The sequence below is a fragment of the Microtus pennsylvanicus genome, chromosome 2, assembly GCF_037038515.1.
Source record: "Microtus pennsylvanicus isolate mMicPen1 chromosome 2, mMicPen1.hap1, whole genome shotgun sequence".
NCBI lineage: Eukaryota > Metazoa > Chordata > Mammalia > Rodentia > Cricetidae > Microtus > Microtus pennsylvanicus.
In genome coordinates this window covers 125,430,543-125,449,403 of record NC_134580.1, presented here as the reverse complement: position 1 = coordinate 125,449,403, position 18,861 = coordinate 125,430,543, and the positions used below count along the sequence as shown (strand labels likewise).

Below are 18,861 nucleotides of genomic sequence, written 5' to 3'. Positions count from 1 at the left end.
ATGTTTGGCTGAAATGTATTTTGGAGATAATTGTATTTTTACAAGAAGTTATAAAGATAGCAAAGAGGAGTGCCCTGTGTCTTTCTCCTGGTTTTCTCTGATGGCAAAATTTCCATGGTTAAGGAAAACAGAACACCCAGTGGGGATCAGTTGTGTGCGTGTGCACGTGTGTGTGTGCGCGTGTGTGTGCATATGATTTTGTTACTCATATAGATTACTGTAAGTACTATAGTGGGGATATACAGAACCATTCCATCTGAGAGTCCTAATGGATCAGAACTTGCATTCACCTATCCTTCCTGCTTACCTGATCTTTTTTGTTTGTAGATTTAAAAAGCAAGGGAGGTGGGGTGGAAAAAAGAAAATTGATTTTTTTTTAAAAAAAATCCAAAGCAGTGAGCAGAAGAGATGTTTCAAAAGTTAAAAGCACATACATAGACTCTTGCAGCGGACCCGAGTTCAGTTCTCAGGACTCTTGCTGGGCAGTTTACAACTGCCTGTGACTTCAGACATAGCAGATGCAGCATAAATAATAAAAACTCAGAGACAGATATTGAGTGTGAATGGGAAATATATATGTCACTAAAGGTGCTGTTACTATGCGTGCTGTTGAGTGTCAGTGTTGTGAAAGAGAGTGAGTGTGTGTGTGTTTGTGTACGCGTGTGTGTGTGTGTACACCACAGAGAGGTACATGAGTCCTCTTAGAGTTATATAAAAACCAGTACACAACACAGGCATCCCAGTGTCATCAGGGCTCTTTATATGGGCACTTTGCTATCCTGGCAGGAATTGTTCCAGAGCTGGTAATAGTTCACCCAGGGCACGGTGTATATCAGTGACGTGCAAATCAGGCTCTGTGGGAGAAGAAAGAAGATAGTCAGTTTTGGGGAAAATGGTTTTCAAAGGTGGAAGAGAAGGCTGCAGCTCCTTAGGCCCTGGGGAACCCAGAAAGGAACTGCTCCCCTGAGACCCATGACAGGGGCCTCTGGAGCCCTCAGTCTAAGCAGGACCTAGGATTCCAGGAAGGGTACCAACCCAGCCCTGCACCTACGCCCTGGGACAGAAAGAGGCATTCATATCTACCACCTGTCTGATGAGGGACCAGGCAACACAGAGAGGGACAAGAGAACTGAGAAGACACAGAAGAGATGGGAACAGTCTTCAGTGACCCAGAGAATGGGAGCAAGATAATAGCAAAGGCCCTGAGGAGAAACAAACATCACTTGTGCCCTGGGGCTCCATGGGGAGAAGCAGAAACCTAGACCCAGGGCAGTGTCTACTTGGGTGGCCAGACTGCCCAAGCCAAAGCCTTCTTCCTTCTTGAGAGGCACCAAGAAGTGTCAGGTAGCCTTAAGGCTGGGAATTTGCTGACCCTGACTCTCACACTTTGAGGTGTTCACTCCCCATCTTTGACCTTGAGGCTTTCTCAGAGGATCCCCACAACTCACCTTTTTCAGCTTGCTGCTTTGCAGAGGACAGGAAGCATTGCTTGCCTCGCTTTTCTTGCATTTGGTCCTGCCAATCTTGACGGTGACTAAATACTCCACTCCTGTGCTCAGCTGTGGAGAAGCAATTGCATCGCTCATTTCCACTCTTGAGCATCCTGTGTCTGACCCTCTCCAGGAGGGAGGGGCTAAGCATGACCCCTTTTCTCGGAACCCATCCCCCAAAACTCAGCTCCTTCTTCCCCTCCCATTGAGTAAGTCTCGATGGCAACCAAGGTCCCAACCACAGCCCTGTGCTCTGGACTTTGCCGTGACAGCCACACAGTACTTCTTACTTGTCTCCCACCCGTGGTCATGAAAAGACAAGCTGGGTTGCTTGGTGACCACCGCGGTCCTCATAATGCAACGAGGACCTACCTGGCTCTGTTTCTTCCAGTTTGGGTAGCCATTTTCTCCCTCCTTACTCTCCATCCCAGACGATCAGAAAGTAGACAATTTAACAACACATCTAAATATTGATTATAGAGATGGCTTAAAAGTACCTGTTGCTCTTGCAGACAACCAGAGTTTGGCTCCCAGAAACCACATGGCAGTTCACAACCACCTGCAACTCCAGTTTCTGGGAATCCAATGCCCTCCTCTGGTCTCTGCAAGCACCTGTGGTGTGCTTATATGCATGTACTTGAAGACAGAAGTCTCATACACGTAAAAATAGAAATCTTTACAAATGAGCTTGGGAGCCAAATTGATTTCAGACCTTTGCTCCCCATATATTATCTCTGAAACCCTGAGAAAGTAGCATAGCAGCCCCCATTTCTTCATTTGCAAGGTCCACACAAGCATTCAGTCTGCTTGTGGAGTCTGGGCAAAGCAGGCACACTTCCACTAAGGCAGGAAAAAACCCAATCTATTGCATAGCTATTTCCTCCCAATTGAAACATTCCCTTTGGAGAGTAGAGGCTGCCTCAGAAGATTCAGGAATCAAATAAAACAAGGCTGTTAAGACCTCCTACCCAAGGTCATTACAGAGACTTTTAGGCTAGCTGAGCCACCTGCAGGAACTTGCAAGATACCATCATCATCCTGAGTTATCACTCTTGCTGAGATGGGCTTTTGGGGAGAGGGGGGAATATAACTGCTTTTGAGCCATTCATGGTTTTTAAGTATCCTCCACAAACCCACTAGTAAACTAAGCTAGACTTGATTGGAGTCATTTCTTTGGTCTGATGTTGGTGTCCTCTGCTTGCTCAAGTCGCCCCAGGAAAAGCCACACAATGATAGCTTAAGAGAATTCAAATATTTAAGTTGCTAAAGGTTTCTGCTAACTGTGTGGACCAGCTGTGATGTTGGGAGAGTCAAGGACAGCAGAAAGGTCATGGGCTGAAGCTCTTGCTTTATCTCCAGGAGCTTTCCACTCGAAATGATACCCACTGTGCCCTGAATCTGTGCAAGATGATGAATCCAGGTAAGCCACAGACAAGACACAAGCCAGGGCCAGCTCCCATGTAGGCTTTGTCTTCTCTTTCTCGTGATCAAACCTAAGGCTTTGAAGACTAAGGAGGAGGAAGTCGGGAGGGCTTTGGGGGAAGAGAAGCCTCACACTTGAGTGAAACACTAAGGAAATTTGGCGATTTCCTCACAGGTCTGGCTCCAAGGATGAGTGCGTAGACTAGACAACTGTGTGTGTAGTAGGGTGTGAGCCCCCTGCTTCTTGCCCAAATGCCAGTGGTTCAGCCAAATGAGACAGTGTGAGTTTCTCTAGGGGAGATGCAGACAGAAAATTCACTTTGGTCCTGGTTGAAAGATTCCCATATAAAATCTAAGGCCAGGCGCAGGGCAATTGCCCATGGCTGCACGGAGAATACAACCTCAGTACTAGCCCGAATTCCCTAAAGTGCGGCTGCTCCTCTGCTGTCACCAAGGGGCCATTCTACTTATGCACGGGGATGTTGCAGAACTGAGATGGCCCTTGCCGCACTGACCGGCTGTCAGCAAGTTGTATGTAGGAAAAAGAAAACGAAAACATTTGTGCACATTAAACTTCTTACTCCCGGGTAGTCTCTGCTGTTCACTTAGAATAGGAAGTCACAACAGCAGCTATTTCGACAAGTGCTGCTAGGTGGCAGCATTGAGCTAAACTTGTTCTGACCCAGTTTGCAGGTGAAGAGGCAATCCCGAAGGACTCTAGATAACACCTAACCAAGATCCCACAGCTGCGAGCGACTAAAAGTCAAAAGCAGGCCCAGCAGCCCACCGTGCTTGTCTACTATCCTCTCTTTGCGGTACCGAGACTTTCAAAGTCACATCTGGATATTAAGATATCCAGAAACCTGTGTCCATGATCCTCCCCCCCTCCACAAGCCCACGCTGTCCACTTATCGTTTTAAGTAATATCGAGTTTGCTTATAACATTTTTAAAAGACATTCTTGACCAGTTAATTGTTAATAGTAAAAAGTTGGTTTCACACATTAAATCTTAGTGTCTCAGCTAAAGACTAAAAAAAACGGATTCAAGTGAAAAAGACAAATGAGAACAGCGCCACCTGGTGGTCATAGTGCAGAATAGCCAGTGCATATTAGACCCTGGACTGTCTGCTAGGATTTAGGAACAGGGTTTAACACTAATATTAACCGCCCCACTCCCATGCCTTCCCCTCTTTCTATTGACTCCTGTTCCATCTGCCTCGCATTCTCTCTGACTAGTAATTTTTCCTCCTAGGGAATCATTTCCCCCCAAATCTAACTAAGATGCAGTATCATTTCTGACTAATTTACATATTTTGCTATCTGACCTTAAGGGAAAGGTGGACCAATAAGTTTTCCAACAATTTTTTTCTTCTATCATCTTTCAACTGATACAACTCACAAGGACCACATATGTAAAATTGTGTACAACAAAAGAGAAGTAACGACGGCGACACACAGGTGTAGCCCTAGTACTCACATTCAGGAGGCTAAGGCAGGAGGCTGAGGGTAGAGAGATACAGGCCAGCCAGGGCTAAATACAGAGACTCTGCCTCAAAAGTGGTGGAGCTATCTGACTGAAACTCCTTGCTCGTTCCCTGCCACTTCCCCTCAGCTGTCCCCAAAGACTTGTGATTACAAATGTCTCAAGCACAGAATCCAGCCCAATTTGACAGTGCTGGACACTGAAAAGAAATACTGTCAGAAGAAAGTTACAGAGAGTGTTTAGGGCTTGTCCAGACAGAGCCGTAAAGAAAGTGAAACCAGCCCCATCCCTGCTGTCTGGGATGAAATGCAATCCCCTCCGTAGAACAATGGAGAACCTCTACAGCTCAGTTTCTGGCCCAGACCAAGTGAGTTAGGTTGGCTCTGAACCTTAGGCCTACCTAGGTCATGTGACTGTGGTGACAGAGGGAGCTACTTAGCCCAGAAGCGTCAAATGTTCCCATCACATATGACACGCCCCAGAGAGTTATCAGTACTATTATCCAAAGAGCCCAGTCAGAATCCCCATATGTCTGAAAAGGCAACATGGGGCTTGTGTTGCTGTCTGGGAAACCAAGGCACAAACCTGCATCTGACTTTGGATTAGCTTCTGAACTCGAAACAAGTAGGTGTCGTTGCTTGCATTGTTGTAGGACTGGATGAAGAAATGGAGCGTGGAGTTCATGTTTTTCTTGCTTGAGGCCTTCTCCTTGAAGCCTCCCCACCTTTGGACGTGATTCACCTTGGCCATTACAACTACGGCCACCAGCAAGAGCAGCAAGGGCATCCTCAGGCCTCTGGCCTCCATCTCCGTAGCTTTGGCAGGTACGTGTCTATACTGATGCCAGGGTAGGAGTGCGGCAACTGTCCCTCACTCTTCTGCAGCAGTCTCACCGGACAGGCTTTCCTGGGAGGCAGCTTCACCTGCACTTAAGCAAAGATTAAGACCCCAAGTTCACTCTTCCATGGTGCTAAGAACACTACCCACGGAAAGCTTCGCCAGGACCACACACCCGACTCCCCAAGAACAGACCTGTTCGGGGCTCTGCAATAAAAGCTGCTCTAGTGGCCAAAGGATACTGTGTGTGGGAGCGGGTGAGCGTTTATGGAGAAAGTCATGTTTGGACTGAGATGCGGGGTTCAACCGCATGGGACCTGGAGCAATACACTCCAAGCATCTTACCAAGCCACCAGCATCTCCCGCGCTCCCTCCGTCACGTTCCTCTTCCTCACCTGCCTCTCACTGCAGCAGATTTCCCCCATCTGTTTCCCACTGTGCTGGCAGGTTCAGGCACTACCTTGTCATCCTCTTGTGACCCAGCAGAGCTTTGTGAGGTAACCCCAAGCTCCCCACTGAAATCAGCCAAGAGCCTTACTCAGAAATGAGCCCTGCCTGGGGCGACCTGTATGAAGAAGCTCATTATAGAACCCCATAATTTGCTCCAGGGAACTTGCATTGGTTGTGCTACTTCCTCATACTCCTCAAGCATCTAGGCTTGAGATTTGTCAGTCCAGTTCCCACGAGAAAACGAGCAAGAAATAGACAGAAAAATAATGTGTTTTATCGCCGCAGCTGATAGGCTCTGCCGCCTGGGCTGAGCAGTCTGCAGGCAAGGGTGTTTCCTGCAGCTTTTGCTTACCCCTTCTCCCATTCTTCCCTCCTTGTCACTGCTGCCTTCCCTTACATTGTAGGCCCTCCACACAAATAAACTAGTCAGGCTTCTGCTGGCCTTGGCTGAGGTTTCTTGGGCCTACACTAAACCGTGCATCAGCCTGGTCCAAAGGCTTTGCTCATGGTGTTCCACCTCTCCCGTGAATCCTGAAATGGAGTGTCCTTGCTCCAGGATGAGATCAGTTAGCAAACGCCAAGAATGCTGGGCTTTTTCCAGTCTAGGAAACAGCATAGACCACATCCTGACCAGGCAGCCCTACCTGCACATGCAGGCTTGTGAGTCCTGGTCTCAGTTAGGGGACTCTGGAAGGTGCAGGAGAGCTGCCGAGAAGGGCATGCAACTGAGGAAAAAACAATCCTTTCCATTGCTGCTTGGCCAGTTGCCTCATCTTCTTAGCTTCACTTTTCTTAACTGTAATTCTAGCATACAATCAGCAAAGTATCTCATAGGATGATGTTCTGGCTTTTCATTAATATGACTATACCTTGTGGCAACCAGAACACAGGCAAAAATAAAATAAAATAAGCCTCTTCTAGGGCATCCTCTCTCCCTAATATACTTCCTCAAATTAAACTTCACCTCATGGTTTTCATCACGCCCGGGTCTTACCTCTAGCAGAGCAGTGGCCCTCTGTCACCCGTGAGTTCTGTGTCTCTGAATTCAGTCAAGTATGAGTAGACAACTCCTAAAGAGCAATTCGGTCTGGACCAATCATGTCCCTGAAAAATAGAGACTAAAGAATATTTATATCAAGATTTGTGTTTTATTAGGTATTTTAAGAGATGAAGGGGCAATGAAAAGTATAAAGGGGCATGTGCAGGTCTTATGCAAACACTACGCTGTTTTGTAGGAAGGCTGGGACATCCACAGATTTTTGGTTTCTGCAGGAGCCCCTGAAAGCAATCCCCACGGATACCAAGGGACATCTGGTTTTCACGGATACAGTGTCAGAACCTGGAGAACAGTCCCAATGTGCCACTCTTTTAAAGAGCCTACATACATATCCAATGTCTTGATTTTCTTTTCCCACAGGGCAAATAGATAAAATAACTCCTTACAAACAAGAGGGCCGGTATCATTTGGTTTCTTTTCTGAACTTTTTTTTTTTAATGCATTTCTGTTTCCTGAATAGTCCTGCTCTGGGCAGGATACTGACCTGGATATAACACAGACAGGAAGCAAATCTATTTAAGACCCAACCGGTTGCCAGGCTCCCTTCCAAGATGGCCCTGAAACAAACAGTCAAAAGTCTGCCACCTGCTCAAGTACCCCAGGCTTGATTGTGGGGCAGCACCGCCCATGCACTCAGCAGCAGTTCCCAAGCATCCCTGGACCCTCACCTCTGGAACTACCACAGACACCACAGACGAATGTGGTTGACCTTGGCTGAGAATGCACTCAGCTCCTAAGAAGCAGTTCTGCAGCCGGCACACAGAATGTCAGGGGGACAAGGTGCTGGTGCTACAGATGGCTCAAGTTGGCATTGATCCAAAGTACATTTTCTCCTCTAGACGAAGAAATCTGAGAAGTAACAAGGCCAAGAAAGAGCATTCTCACAGTTACACAGTGCTTCCCTGAGAGGGAAGAGCTGGCTAAGAATATCAGGGAGGAGGAGCCGGTGGCAGTCTGTCCTCCTCAGCCAAACTTAAGTAGTTTTTAAAATTCAGATGTTTTCCAGGTTAAAAATAATTTGCCAACTCCTAAGTAGGCTTCTCCATCTAAAGAAACAATAGGTTTCCTCCTTTTCCTTTTTATTTTTAAAAATTTTAATTGATGTAATTATATGTTTGGGGTCTCACATGATATTTTGATATGTGTATATAATTTATCCTGACAAAATCAGAGTAAGTGCCATTTACCTCTGTGATGGCTGTTCTTGGTTGTCAACTCGACTAAATGATGTGTTTATCTAAGCGATGCTATTATCAATAAAGTCTCGGGAGTCAATATCGGGGTGAAACCTGACAGATCAAAGACGTGGCAGAATGGGGACCAGTTGACCTTCTCTCCATACTTCCCAGATCAAAGAGAACCTGAAATCTCCAAGTCCCTCCCTATTCCTTCTTGTGTGTCTCCTCTATCCATATCCTGGCTTCTCAACGGCTAATATCAGTCAACTAGTCTCTGACGTTGTCCTTTGATTCAAGATTAACATTTTAAACAACCTCAAGTTTCATTTCTCTGTGATGGAAATATTTAAGATTCAGAAAGCAGGGCTGAGGGAATAGTCCAGTAGTACAACCCTTGTCTAGCTTGTGTGAGGCTCTGGGATCAATCCTAATTGCCCCCCCCCAAAAAAACACAAAGAACATCTTGCATCAAAACTCAGAAAGCAGGCTAGGCAGTGGTGGTGCTTGCCTTTAATCCTATCACTCGAGGAGGCCGAAGCAGGCAAATCTCTGTGAGTTCAAGGCCAGCCTCTTCTACAAACTGAGTTCCTTGACAGTCAGAGCTAGTACACAGAGAAACCCTTTCTCAAAACAAAACAAATAAACAAAACCCCAGAGAGCAGAGCAGCCGAGCCGTCTCAGCAGATAAAGGCACCTACTGCCAAACTGAAGATCTGAGTTCGAGTCCTAGGACCCACGTGATGGAAGAACTAATTCACACAAATTGTCCTCTGACCTCCCATAAATTAAAAAAAGCAATAAAAATAAAAAAAATAAAAATTTCAATCAGGTGTAGTGGTGCATATTTTTAATCAGTACTCTGGCAGTAGTGGAAGGCTACTCTCTTAAGTTAGAGATCAGTCTGGTCTACAGAGCAAGTTCCAGGACAGCTAGGACCACACAGAGAAACCCTGTCTCAAAAAACAAAGTGGAATAAATAAATGAAATGAAATAAAAAATAAAATCTTCAGAAGAAACTGTATTAAGTTAAATAACCCTGGCATGAGGAGGACACAAAGACTGCGTGATCTCACCCAAATGCTAAACTCAGTATAACACAGTAGAACTGAGGCCACAAGGGGCTGGGAAGCAGCGAAGGAAAGGGCAGTAGAGAAAATCTGATAACAGGAACCAAAATAGAAGTAAACAAAACAAATGACTAACGGATTGCAGGTGAAGAAACGGAAACTTGTTATTCCCTTGGAATGTCAAGCCATTGTGGAGAACGGCATGGAAGGTTCAGAAAAGTAGATCGAGCCTATGATCCTGCTATCCCATCCCTGGGTGAACCCAAAGAAAGTGAAATCAGTATGTCGGGACAAGCCCAGGTTCACAAGCTGTAAGCATTTTCTGCCTGATCCAGCTCAGGTGTGCAGAATCAGCACAGGTGCCCATCAGGGGAAGAACTGATGTGTTAATTAGACTTTGTTGTGGGAACCAGACATAAACAACATAAAGATACCAAAGCACTATGTAGGGTTAAGACAACCCCTCAAAGGGGCGGGGTTTGCCTCGGGCGAATGCCTGCCAATAAATGGGTGCGCGGGGAGGCCGCTCGCTCTCTTTCCCTCCCTACCTGTACTACGCTGGAACTTTGGTTCTGTAAGTTTATCATTAAAGTGGTAAATATTCTTTGATATCTGCATTGCATTTATTTTGTGCGGGTACAGCACTAGCTTGGTTTCACAATTTCAGAGGGTTAAATCCATGGTAACCTGACCCTGTGAACTTGGACAGAACATCATAGCAGTGAGGATACACATACCTGCACATAATTAATAATAATAACAAGAAATGTTAATAAAATTATATCCTACCACCTGCATCAAAACTACTAGAGGACATCACATTAGCTGAAATAAACCAATATAAAGGAGCAAATATCTTGTGGTCTTCTCTATGCATGTGTATTTTTAATTAAAAATCCTGGATCTGGAAAGATGGCTGAATGGTTACAAGCCACAGAACCTGAGTTGGATCCCCATTACCCAAGGAATGTTGGAGGTGATGGCGCACACATGTAATTCTAATGTGTGTGGGGTGGAGGAGACGGGCAGATTCCAGGGACTCTACCCTGTCAGTGTTAGTAAAACAGCAATCTCCAGGTTCTGTGAAAGACTTTGTTTACAGGACTAAGATGAAGAATGATAGAGGAAGATGAGCTGAACTCTGGCTTGCATACATGCATGCACAGGCAAACACAACCCATACAGAAGTGTAGACACCTCTACCACACACACACACACACACACACACACACACACACACACACACACATACACACACACATTAGTAACCCTGGGAAAGTGGGAAGTTAGATAGCAAACACCAAAACACCAGGAGTTAGAAATAGTAAATCTATAGCACAGTGGGTCACAATAGCCTACTTGACATATTGGAAAAAACTCTGGGAAATTTCACACAGTTTCACACAATGATGAAGACATAGACAATTAATCAACCTGAGTTGATCATTACATGTTATTTATGTGTATTGAATTACAACACTCTATGTATTAAATGTGTACAATTAAAATAATAATGATTAACTAAAACTTTTACCAGGTGTGATGACACATGTCCATAAACCCATTATTCAGAAGGCTGAGGCAAAATTGGGAGTTAAAGCCTAGCTCAACACCAAAACCTTGTCTCAAAAAACAAAACAAAACAAAACAAAACTTTTTTAAAAATAGAGTAGAAAAAATAAATTCTAAGGCTCTGTAGTCATGTAGAGGGTGAGTGCAGCTTACAGAGATGTGTTGTGGAGTCCACAGTAATTCCCAACAGGTCTACTCTGAAAGAAAATGAAAAGCAAGGACTTCTGGGGCCTGCTTCTGTGTTCTGCCGTCCTGCTTTTCTATGAGAAGCTGACAAGCTTGCCAACATGAATAACTGAAGACCAAGCAGGAGTTGAAATTCTCTAAATCTGAAAGTTCAAGGCCTCTCCCCCTTTGTCTATTTGGATGTTTGTGCCATTGATTTGGAAAATTTCTTTACCCTTGATAATTCTTTTCTTTACTTTGATTTAGGTACACATTTTACAAATATCCTTTTCTGGATTGTGGCTTACCTTTTCATTTTATTTTTGGCATATTGAAGGAGAGAAATTCTTAACCTTAATGGAGTGAAGATATTGATTTTCTCTCTCCTGGTTTGCGTTTTTGATGTCTTAGTTAGAAAGTCAAGGTCAGAAAGCTACTTAAACATTTTAATAATGCTACTTTTCCCCCATGCTTTCCCAAACATTTTAAACTTCAGTATTTCCATTTATGTCAGCAATCTGGTCTGTGTGCATGGTATGTGTGCTAATGCTTGGTTCATGCTCTGTATTTATTATAGTCGTGAATGTGATTGCCCTGTGGTTCTCCTTTCCCATGCTGTTCTCATCTGGCTTGGGGTTCAGGATCATACTGGCCTTATGCAATGAGTTGGAAACATGTCAGTCGGAATTTCTGCAGTAAACAGGGGCATGGTAGCAATAAGAAAAATTCAAGAAAGCCAGGTGGGGGTACACACCTTTAATCTCAACACTCAGGAGGCAGAGATAGGGAGATCTCTGAGTTCAAAGTCAGCCTGGTCTACAGAGCAAGTTCCAGGATAGCCAGGGCTATACAGACAAACCCTGTCTTGAGAAGAAAAGAAGGAAGGGAGGGAGGAAGGGAGAGGGAGAGGGAGAGGGAGAGGGAGAGGGGGAGGGGGAGAGGGAGAGAGGGAGAGAGAGAGAGAGAGAGAGAGAGAGAGAGAGAGAGAGAGAGAGAATGTCTATACAATGGTGAAAATGCAAAGGAACCAGGGGACACAGGAAACAGGGAAGCCTTTTTCAGGTAGCAGTACCCATGCCAGCACTCCTAAGCAAGAACAACGAGGAGAATGGAACAACCCAGAGTCAGGGAGGGTCAAGTGGCCACTTTGTAGAACAAATGGGAAACAAATACTGTATTATCACTCACCCTTGACCTCTACCTTATGGTCGGTTGGCTAAATTCAAGCCTCATTGAAGGAATTCCTGCAGGCCCTGGAGAAAGGATAGCAGAGAATATAAGAATTAGGAGACATAGAACCAGTAGGAACATAGATACATATGTGTATGCATGGTTCTATATACATATGGAGAGATTTGTTGTGCAATATTGGCTCATGTAGTTACGGAGGTTGAAAGTTAACAACTTGCCATTTGCAAGTTGGAGATCCAAAAAAAATCCTTCAACATAAAAATCCCTAAAATGAAAAGTTATGGCACTACAGAGGCTATGGGAGGGACGCTTACTGACAGCTGGGCCTAGAAGTCAAGGGCACCATAGGAACGCACACGTCAGTGTATTCACATCTTTCCCTGCTCTGGATGTGCTCGCAGTGGCTGCAAAGATACGACAAGTGTTAATAAGTAAATGAGTTTACCCACTTGGAAATAATAAGCATTGGCTGCCTCTCCAAAGCCAGTTCCTCCAATGCAGAGCAAGTCTGGGAAAACTAGGCTCTTCCCAACTGATCAGGAAGAGCTGCTAGCTTTCTCTTAAATCAACTGCTGGCAGGATGTTCCAGAAAAGAGCAATTTCCCTCATTTTCAGGACAGATGTGAATATTTCCACAGAAGCCAAATTTCATACAGCTCAACTCTGGCCTCCATGGGAAAGAGTTATGTAAATAAAATGTGCTCGACTATCGGCAGTTAACAGTTATAGTCGTATCTCCCGAGTGTTTTGCATGGAAATGTTCTCTCTTAGCTGATGCCCTAAAAGCACAAAAACCATAAACTACAAACCTGTACCTTGATGATGTCTATGCGCTTTATGGATGAAGATTAGATGGGAATGGATGTGTTAAAAGTGAAAGAGTGGCTGGGGGATGCCGCTGTGAATCAGAAGCTTGTGATACAAGCATGTGGATGAGTTTGGATCTGCAGCACCCATTTCAAAATCACACACACACACACACACGTACACACTTAGAGTGTAATGTTAAATTGTGTACCAAGGAAAGTCAAAGGACTTAAGAAAAGTAAAGCATTTTTACTTAGCAGTATGTCTGCAGTTCAGAACCATAATCTTCCTTTGTCTTATTTTAAGCAAGGTAGAGAAAGATCTTAGTATATAACATATAAAGTTATTATCTTTTTTAAAAGATTAATTTTTTATTTTATCTGTTTATGTATTCTGCCTTTATGTATTAGAGTGTATCACATGTACACAATATAGGCAGAAGCCAGAAGAGGGCATCAGACCCTCTAGAACTGGAGTTACAGCTGGCATGTATTGGGAATTGAACCCAGGTTCTCTGCAAGAGCAGCAAGTGCTCTTAACTGCTGAAGCGCCTCTCCAGTCCCTCAAGAGGTCATCTTTGCTGTTTTCCCACGTCCCACAATTAAACATATCAACGTAGGGCTGTTGCTAGAGAACTTGCCTAGCAGACATGAAGTTTGATCTCCAGCAGGGCATAAAAGTACGGTGGTGCATGCCTGCCATTCCAGAACTTGGGAGGTAGAGAGAGACAGAAGAATCACAAGTTTCAGATCATCCTGGGCTACATAGTGAGTCTGAACTACACAAGACCCCGTCTTTACAAAACAAAACAAACAAACAAACAAAAAAATCCCACCAAGTTAATTTCAAACCTTGCGCCAATTTTCTCACCAACCAATGCAAGGAATAACACTAAATTGTGATAACAATGTGTATAGTAAGCATTTTCTTATAAACATCAATTACAAACTTCTCCCCTAGCAGATACTTACTGATAAATAATTTTATCATTCCTAATTTGGGGTCTTGATTACGGAGACTTTTTTCTTTTCTTTCTCTCAAGGCAAGGTATCACTACGTATATCAGGCTGACCTTGAACTCACAGAAATCTACCTAACTCTGCCTCCTGAGTACTGGGATTAAAGGTGTGTGCCATCACCCCAGTTTTGTAGAATTATTTATTGAGGAAACTGTTAAATTATAGCTTTAAAGTTTTTTGAGTGGATACTTACAGCGTATGTGACTTGATATGAAATGTTACCCACCCCACCCACCCACACTCATCCCCTGCCACACAAATTCACTTCCCTCACAAACTCATTTTGCTTTGAATGTCTTTTGAGAATTAATAAAACAGATCATTAATTAGTTTCTAGCTATGACTGAAGTTTATTTATTCTCAGTAGTGCACAGCTTTAATGATTGTGGGTAAAGAGCCTTCTGAAGCTGCTGCCTACCAGAGCAGAGCACAAGATGCCCTGGAAGAGGGAGCCCAAGCCTCCAGCAGACCCCTGGTAGGAAAGGTAGGTAGGAACAGTTAGCTGTTCCTTAGTCTGGGGATTCCAGACACACAACAAGGTCAGCATTACCAGGATGGACCAGGCTGTCAACCGACAACCTACCTCTCTAGCCTACCTGTGGTGGTTTGAAACTGTCTGAAAGAAAAAAGTTGAGCTTCCAGGCTTGGCATGGCGGTATATATCTTGAATCCTAGCAGTCGGGAGGCAGAGGCAGGAGGATCTCTGTGATCCTGTGATCAAGGTCAGCCTGGCCTATATACCAAGTCCCAGCACAGCCAGGACTACACTGAGAGACCCTGTCTCAAAAACTAAAAGCAAGCAAACAAATATGTGAATAAGGTTGAGCCCCTGCCCTCAAAAGACAGCACCCAATCCCCTGCCCTGCACTCAGGCTAACTTTACCTCTTTGTCTCAGTGTAGAAAAGTGACAAACCATTCGCTACTTCTGAGGCTTGGCTGTAAAAGGTGACTCCACTCTACCTGGAACTCTAGCGATGCAGATGGCCACATCCTCTATTTACGTAAGTCCTTTTCTGCTCCCTGCTCTGTTTGAGCAGGGGATTTCGGGGGGCTTCAGTCCTGCCTCTACGGAGTATTTCATATGGATGGTGAGTCTTTCATCTTCTAGTCTGTTCTCCTCCGTATTGATTCAGCCTGACCGTCTATGTATCCTGAATGTCCATTGAATAGGATGTACCCAGAGCCACTGACAGGTGCCACAGTTTGAATCAGTATTCGCCAAAGGCCTATGTGTGAAAAATCTGGTTTTTGAGGCGTGAGGCGTGCTTTCGGGAAATCCATTCTAAGCTCCTTTTCAGGTAAAATGGCAGGATTTAGAACAGTGAGCCCTAGAATGGGGTGGGGTGGCGATCCGGACATCAAAACTGGTGGCAGAGGGATCACTGTTTCTTGACTGTCCTGCAAAGCTGCTCCACAGAGCCAAGTTTGGGAATTGCTCTGATCAACACACTGCTGCTACACATGGAGCTGGTGAGCTGGCTCACTCCGCCAAATCCACCAACTGCTTCCCCTTCAAAGGCCAATGTCCATCCACTCTCTACCGTTTTTCTCTCTTCAACCCAACATCTACTGCCACCTCCAATTTCCTTCCTCCTTCCTGACTCCCATTAACCGCTCCAAACATACATCAGTTTTCCAAAATGAGAAGAATGCCTACAGGAGTCGTAAGTAAAACTGTGTCCCCAGAGCTGGTATTCCCTTCTATCTTGAGAGCATCCTGTCAAGGTTGTGACATCAGTTTTGGCCACTTGTTTCAAAGAGTTTGAACTGTCTTGCTTTGTTCTCTGAAGACGGGATTCATCTCTTTAGGTAAGTTTTGCTTGCCAGTCCCCACGGTGTATTCGTGGAGAGTTTTAAGTCCTCAGAAACTTCCATTTGGCAGTGATTTCACTTGCCTCACCACCTCTGCCTTAGCACTGCCAAGCCTAGATGGCCTAGACATTGTATTAAAAACCAGCTCCCTCTGGGACAAGCCTAGAAGACATTGGCACAGGACTGCAACTATCTATGGATGTTCAGTAGATTAAAAATCTTCCTGGCAGACAGGAATTTTGTCAGGATCCACCCACTGTGGCCAGCATTATGTAAAGGATAAAGGAGTTCACTGGCTTGTAGCCATCGAACAGAATCCGGTCAATATAAAATGAGTGGATTGTGCCTACACGGAAGATATGCCACTCGTTTCTAAACAAGTGGACCAATAGAAAGTTGCAATTTGGGGGCGCTTAAAAACAACTCTGAATTTATATTGGGGAAGATGGTGCATTTTTAACGTCATGCTCTCAGAAATTAAAAATAACTCTTTTAGCCAGCTGTTGCTCCTTTTCTGGGAGAGTCGGGAGGTGAAGAGGCACCACATGGTTGACGAAACTGCGCTGAACTGCTGCGTTAGATTGATTACGTTTTGCAGTACCTGCATGTAGGTTGAATGTCCGCGTCTTTTCTTTCTTTTTTTTTTCTTTCTTTCTTTTTTTTTTTTTAATGCCATGGTCAACAGTCTATCCATCGCCACGTCTCAGTCATGGTCAATAATTCCTGATGATGCAATTTTAGGTTATCTCCCCTGGAAGCCACCGGTCATTTTCTAATTCAGCATTCCTGGAACCCTTGAAGTCCACCTTGGCCCACGACCCCTCCATAGGGCCACGCCCCTTCTCCCTCCCCCGAAGAGAGCCCGGAGAACTCAAGGTCCGCAAGACAGGCTGCAGCCCGGCCCTGCCCAACGGCCTTCTGGGAACTGTAGTTGTGACTTCTGACACAGCTGCCATATAGTGGAGTCTAGGACTACAGATCCCTACAGGCCGCTCGCACCGCGCCTGCGTGCGGCACCTGCTAGAGGGAGGGTTAAGTCGTCCCGGGAGCAGAGCAAGTCGGCGGAGGAGGCTTTGGCAGCTGCTGGCGACATGGACAACGCAGGGAAGGAGCGAGAAGCGGTCCAGCTGATGGCGGAGGCCGAAAAACGAGTGAAGGCCTCCCACTCCTTCCTCCGAGGACTGTTCGGGTGAGCGCCAGAGTTCTTGCCCTTAGGGGTCTTGGTGCCCGGTCCCCCACCCAGCCGGCTGCCACCGCAGAGTGCCCCGCACAACTGCTTAGGGTTCTGTGTTCCCAGCGGCCTTCAGAACACAGCCAGGTGGCTCATGCTCGGCCTTGGGTCCTGCAGCCCCTAGGGGCCATTGCATCCCCTGGGCCATGCCTTGGGAGCGCTAGTCTGCACACATCTCCTTACGGAGATCCTCAGGCCTTGGGCATCCCCACATACAGCCCGAAGAACCCGTAACCCTCAACCCCCAGGCATCCAGAACCCCATAAGAGCCCCTGGAGACTTCTGTGTACTCCGACTCCTCTCGTGTGGTCCGATATTGGTGGCAGGGTCAGCGCCGAGCTGCCCCTCCGGGAACACCACCTTTCTAGGGGACCGGATTGATTAATTTACCCGAGTCTGAGCCATATCACTTGGGGTAGCCAGACGGGAAGGTCCTGGAACTCAGCCTGGCGCCTGGCATCTGCGAGAGGCTCACAGGAGCGTGAGGTCAGCGCCCCTTGTATCCTGGGCACTTGTCGGCTTGCTTCGGCCCACAGGCCTTGCAATCATTTCCTCGGGTGGTGTGTTTTTCCTTTGCTGGAGTGATTTGTATCCATAGCCCGGGCCTCCTGTTTGATGGACCATAACGTTGCCTCTGTTTAAAGTCAGTATCTTTTGGGAATCCCGTGATTTGGTGTAATTCTTACATGCTGTAGTAGGGGGAGGCTTTACATTCCGAGCTTTCAAAAGGCAGAACCTGAACTGAGAGCTTGTGGAAGAATTCGGGGCTGTTGATTATGCGAATGATTCAGCTGTTTATGACAGCGGCAGAAATCACGCGTGTACCTCATTTTTTTTTCCATTTGAAAGTGAAAGATCTTTACCAAGAGCAGATTTAAATTATCGGGAAGGACTAGTAGTTCATACTTAACTACCGCAATTTGAGACACAATTTTATTTCTGTACAAATTCAATTTGGACACTTAGTTCTAAAAACACACCCAGTGAGCTTTGACTTGTTTTTTTCCAACTTCTTTCATTTAACTGCTAATTATAATATTCGTTATTATGTAACAGTTTAGTGGAACCCCCCCCCCCTTATGTTTCCATCTCCAGGAAATGCTTAGGGTCACTTTGATACAGTGCATGGGACCATGCTCTGCCAAGATAAAGGAGACCACCCTTGGAGACCTCTAAGGGCATTTATCACTACTAGGTCCTAAATTTCTCAAGAAATACAAGGCTTGGAACTGTAGCTGTAAATTATGGATAATTTGTTTCCCCTTTAAGGGGGACAGGGAGCATTCTTTGTATGTAATGTAAGTGCCAAATACTAATTCCTGTCTGTGAATCACAAAACACACGAGATTCACTGTGTGAAATTTAATGGTAGGGTGACTGCCTCACCATGGGAGGTGATTTAATGCACCATGAGTTTCAAATCGTGTTTCCTTGAGCCAGTTACGGGCATTTCTTTTGGTCAAGAGGCCCGAAGTTTTGAGGAAACTAGGTCAGATCTTGAGTCAACTAAAAAAAATTGAGGAATCTTGATTACTGAAGGAAGGTCTTTTTGACTGTGGCTGCCCTGTCTGTGACAGGCCGTGTAGGAAGACTCATCTTCCGCCATTCACACGCAGTTTGCCGAGAGTTACTACTTCCTACTCATGTGGAAGCAGCAGGTCAGGTTATTATCATGGCTTTGGAACCTGGATCAGGGTAACTTTGCTTCTTTGGGCCTCAGTTTTTTCTACTATAATCCACAGTGTATCTCGTGAGTAGTGATCAGTTTATATATTTTTAAAACACTCAGGCTTATGGGTGTTGGAAATGGTTGTCAGGTGATTGTCCACATATGCATCAAAGCTGTCGACTCCGCACAGCAAGGAAGCAGAGGGCAGATGGATTGAGTTTTGCAGGATTTTGGAGCCAAAGACTTGGTCACTGGTCTTTTAATAAATACCTTAAGAGTTTTAGCCAGGTTAAGTGTCCTTTGTACTATGAGGACTGGGAGATTTCCAGTCATATTTGGTCCTGGAAAGCTTAGGGGAAGAAGAATATATAGAGCTTCGTGAGATTGATTATAAGTATGCAGTATTTGAA

The 18,861-nt window shown here is 45.3% G+C and overlaps 2 protein-coding genes across 4 annotated transcripts in view; one reads left to right on the top strand and one right to left on the bottom strand.

The window, feature by feature from the left end:
• Nucleotides 1-412: 412 nt before the first annotated feature.
• Nucleotides 413-16,402, bottom strand: Cstl1 (cystatin like 1). Of its 2 annotated transcripts, XM_075963854.1 has the most exons (6): nucleotides 14,700-16,402; nucleotides 11,910-11,974; nucleotides 6,677-6,786; nucleotides 4,981-5,323; nucleotides 1,449-1,559; nucleotides 413-854 (listed from the first exon to the last, which is right to left on the bottom strand). In XM_075963854.1, exons 4-6 carry the CDS (start codon nucleotides 5,200-5,202, stop codon nucleotides 759-761), a joined length of 429 nt encoding a protein of 142 aa, XP_075819969.1. In that variant the 5' UTR covers nucleotides 5,203-5,323; nucleotides 6,677-6,786; nucleotides 11,910-11,974; nucleotides 14,700-16,402; the 3' UTR covers nucleotides 413-758. The 2 variants fall into 2 exon arrangements, with proteins under 2 accessions (XP_075819969.1, XP_075819970.1); XM_075963855.1 differs by lacking the exons at nucleotides 11,910-11,974; nucleotides 14,700-16,402 and adding an exon at nucleotides 7,224-7,302.
• Nucleotides 16,403-16,472: 70 nt separating this feature from the next.
• Napb (NSF attachment protein beta) overlaps nucleotides 16,473-18,861 on the top strand; it is a 41,078-nt gene continuing 38,689 nt past the window's right edge. Inside the window, exon 1 of one of the 2 annotated variants that reach the window (XM_075962401.1) lies at nucleotides 16,473-16,740. In XM_075962401.1, the coding sequence (XP_075818516.1) occupies nucleotides 16,643-16,740 (98 nt within the window). In that variant the 5' untranslated portion in view covers nucleotides 16,473-16,642. The remainder of the gene's footprint in view (nucleotides 16,741-18,861) is intronic. The other variant, XM_075962403.1, reaches the window with a different exon arrangement.

What these genes read in the sequence shown, in the direction of transcription:
- Cstl1 (XM_075963854.1), bottom strand. Translation starts at nt 5,202, where the DNA reads ATGGAGGCCAGAGGCCTGAGGATGCCCTTGCTGCTCTTGCTGGTGGCC. An exon ending in TAATCCAAAGTCAGATGCAG is followed by an intron (nt 1,560 to 4,980) that starts GTTTGTGCCTTG and finishes GCTTCTCCACAG; the next exon opens with CTGAGCACAGGAGTGGAGTA. An exon ending in AAAGCAGCAAGCTGAAAAAG is followed by an intron (nt 855 to 1,448) that starts GTGAGTTGTGGG and finishes CTTCTCCCACAG; the next exon opens with AGCCTGATTTGCACGTCACT.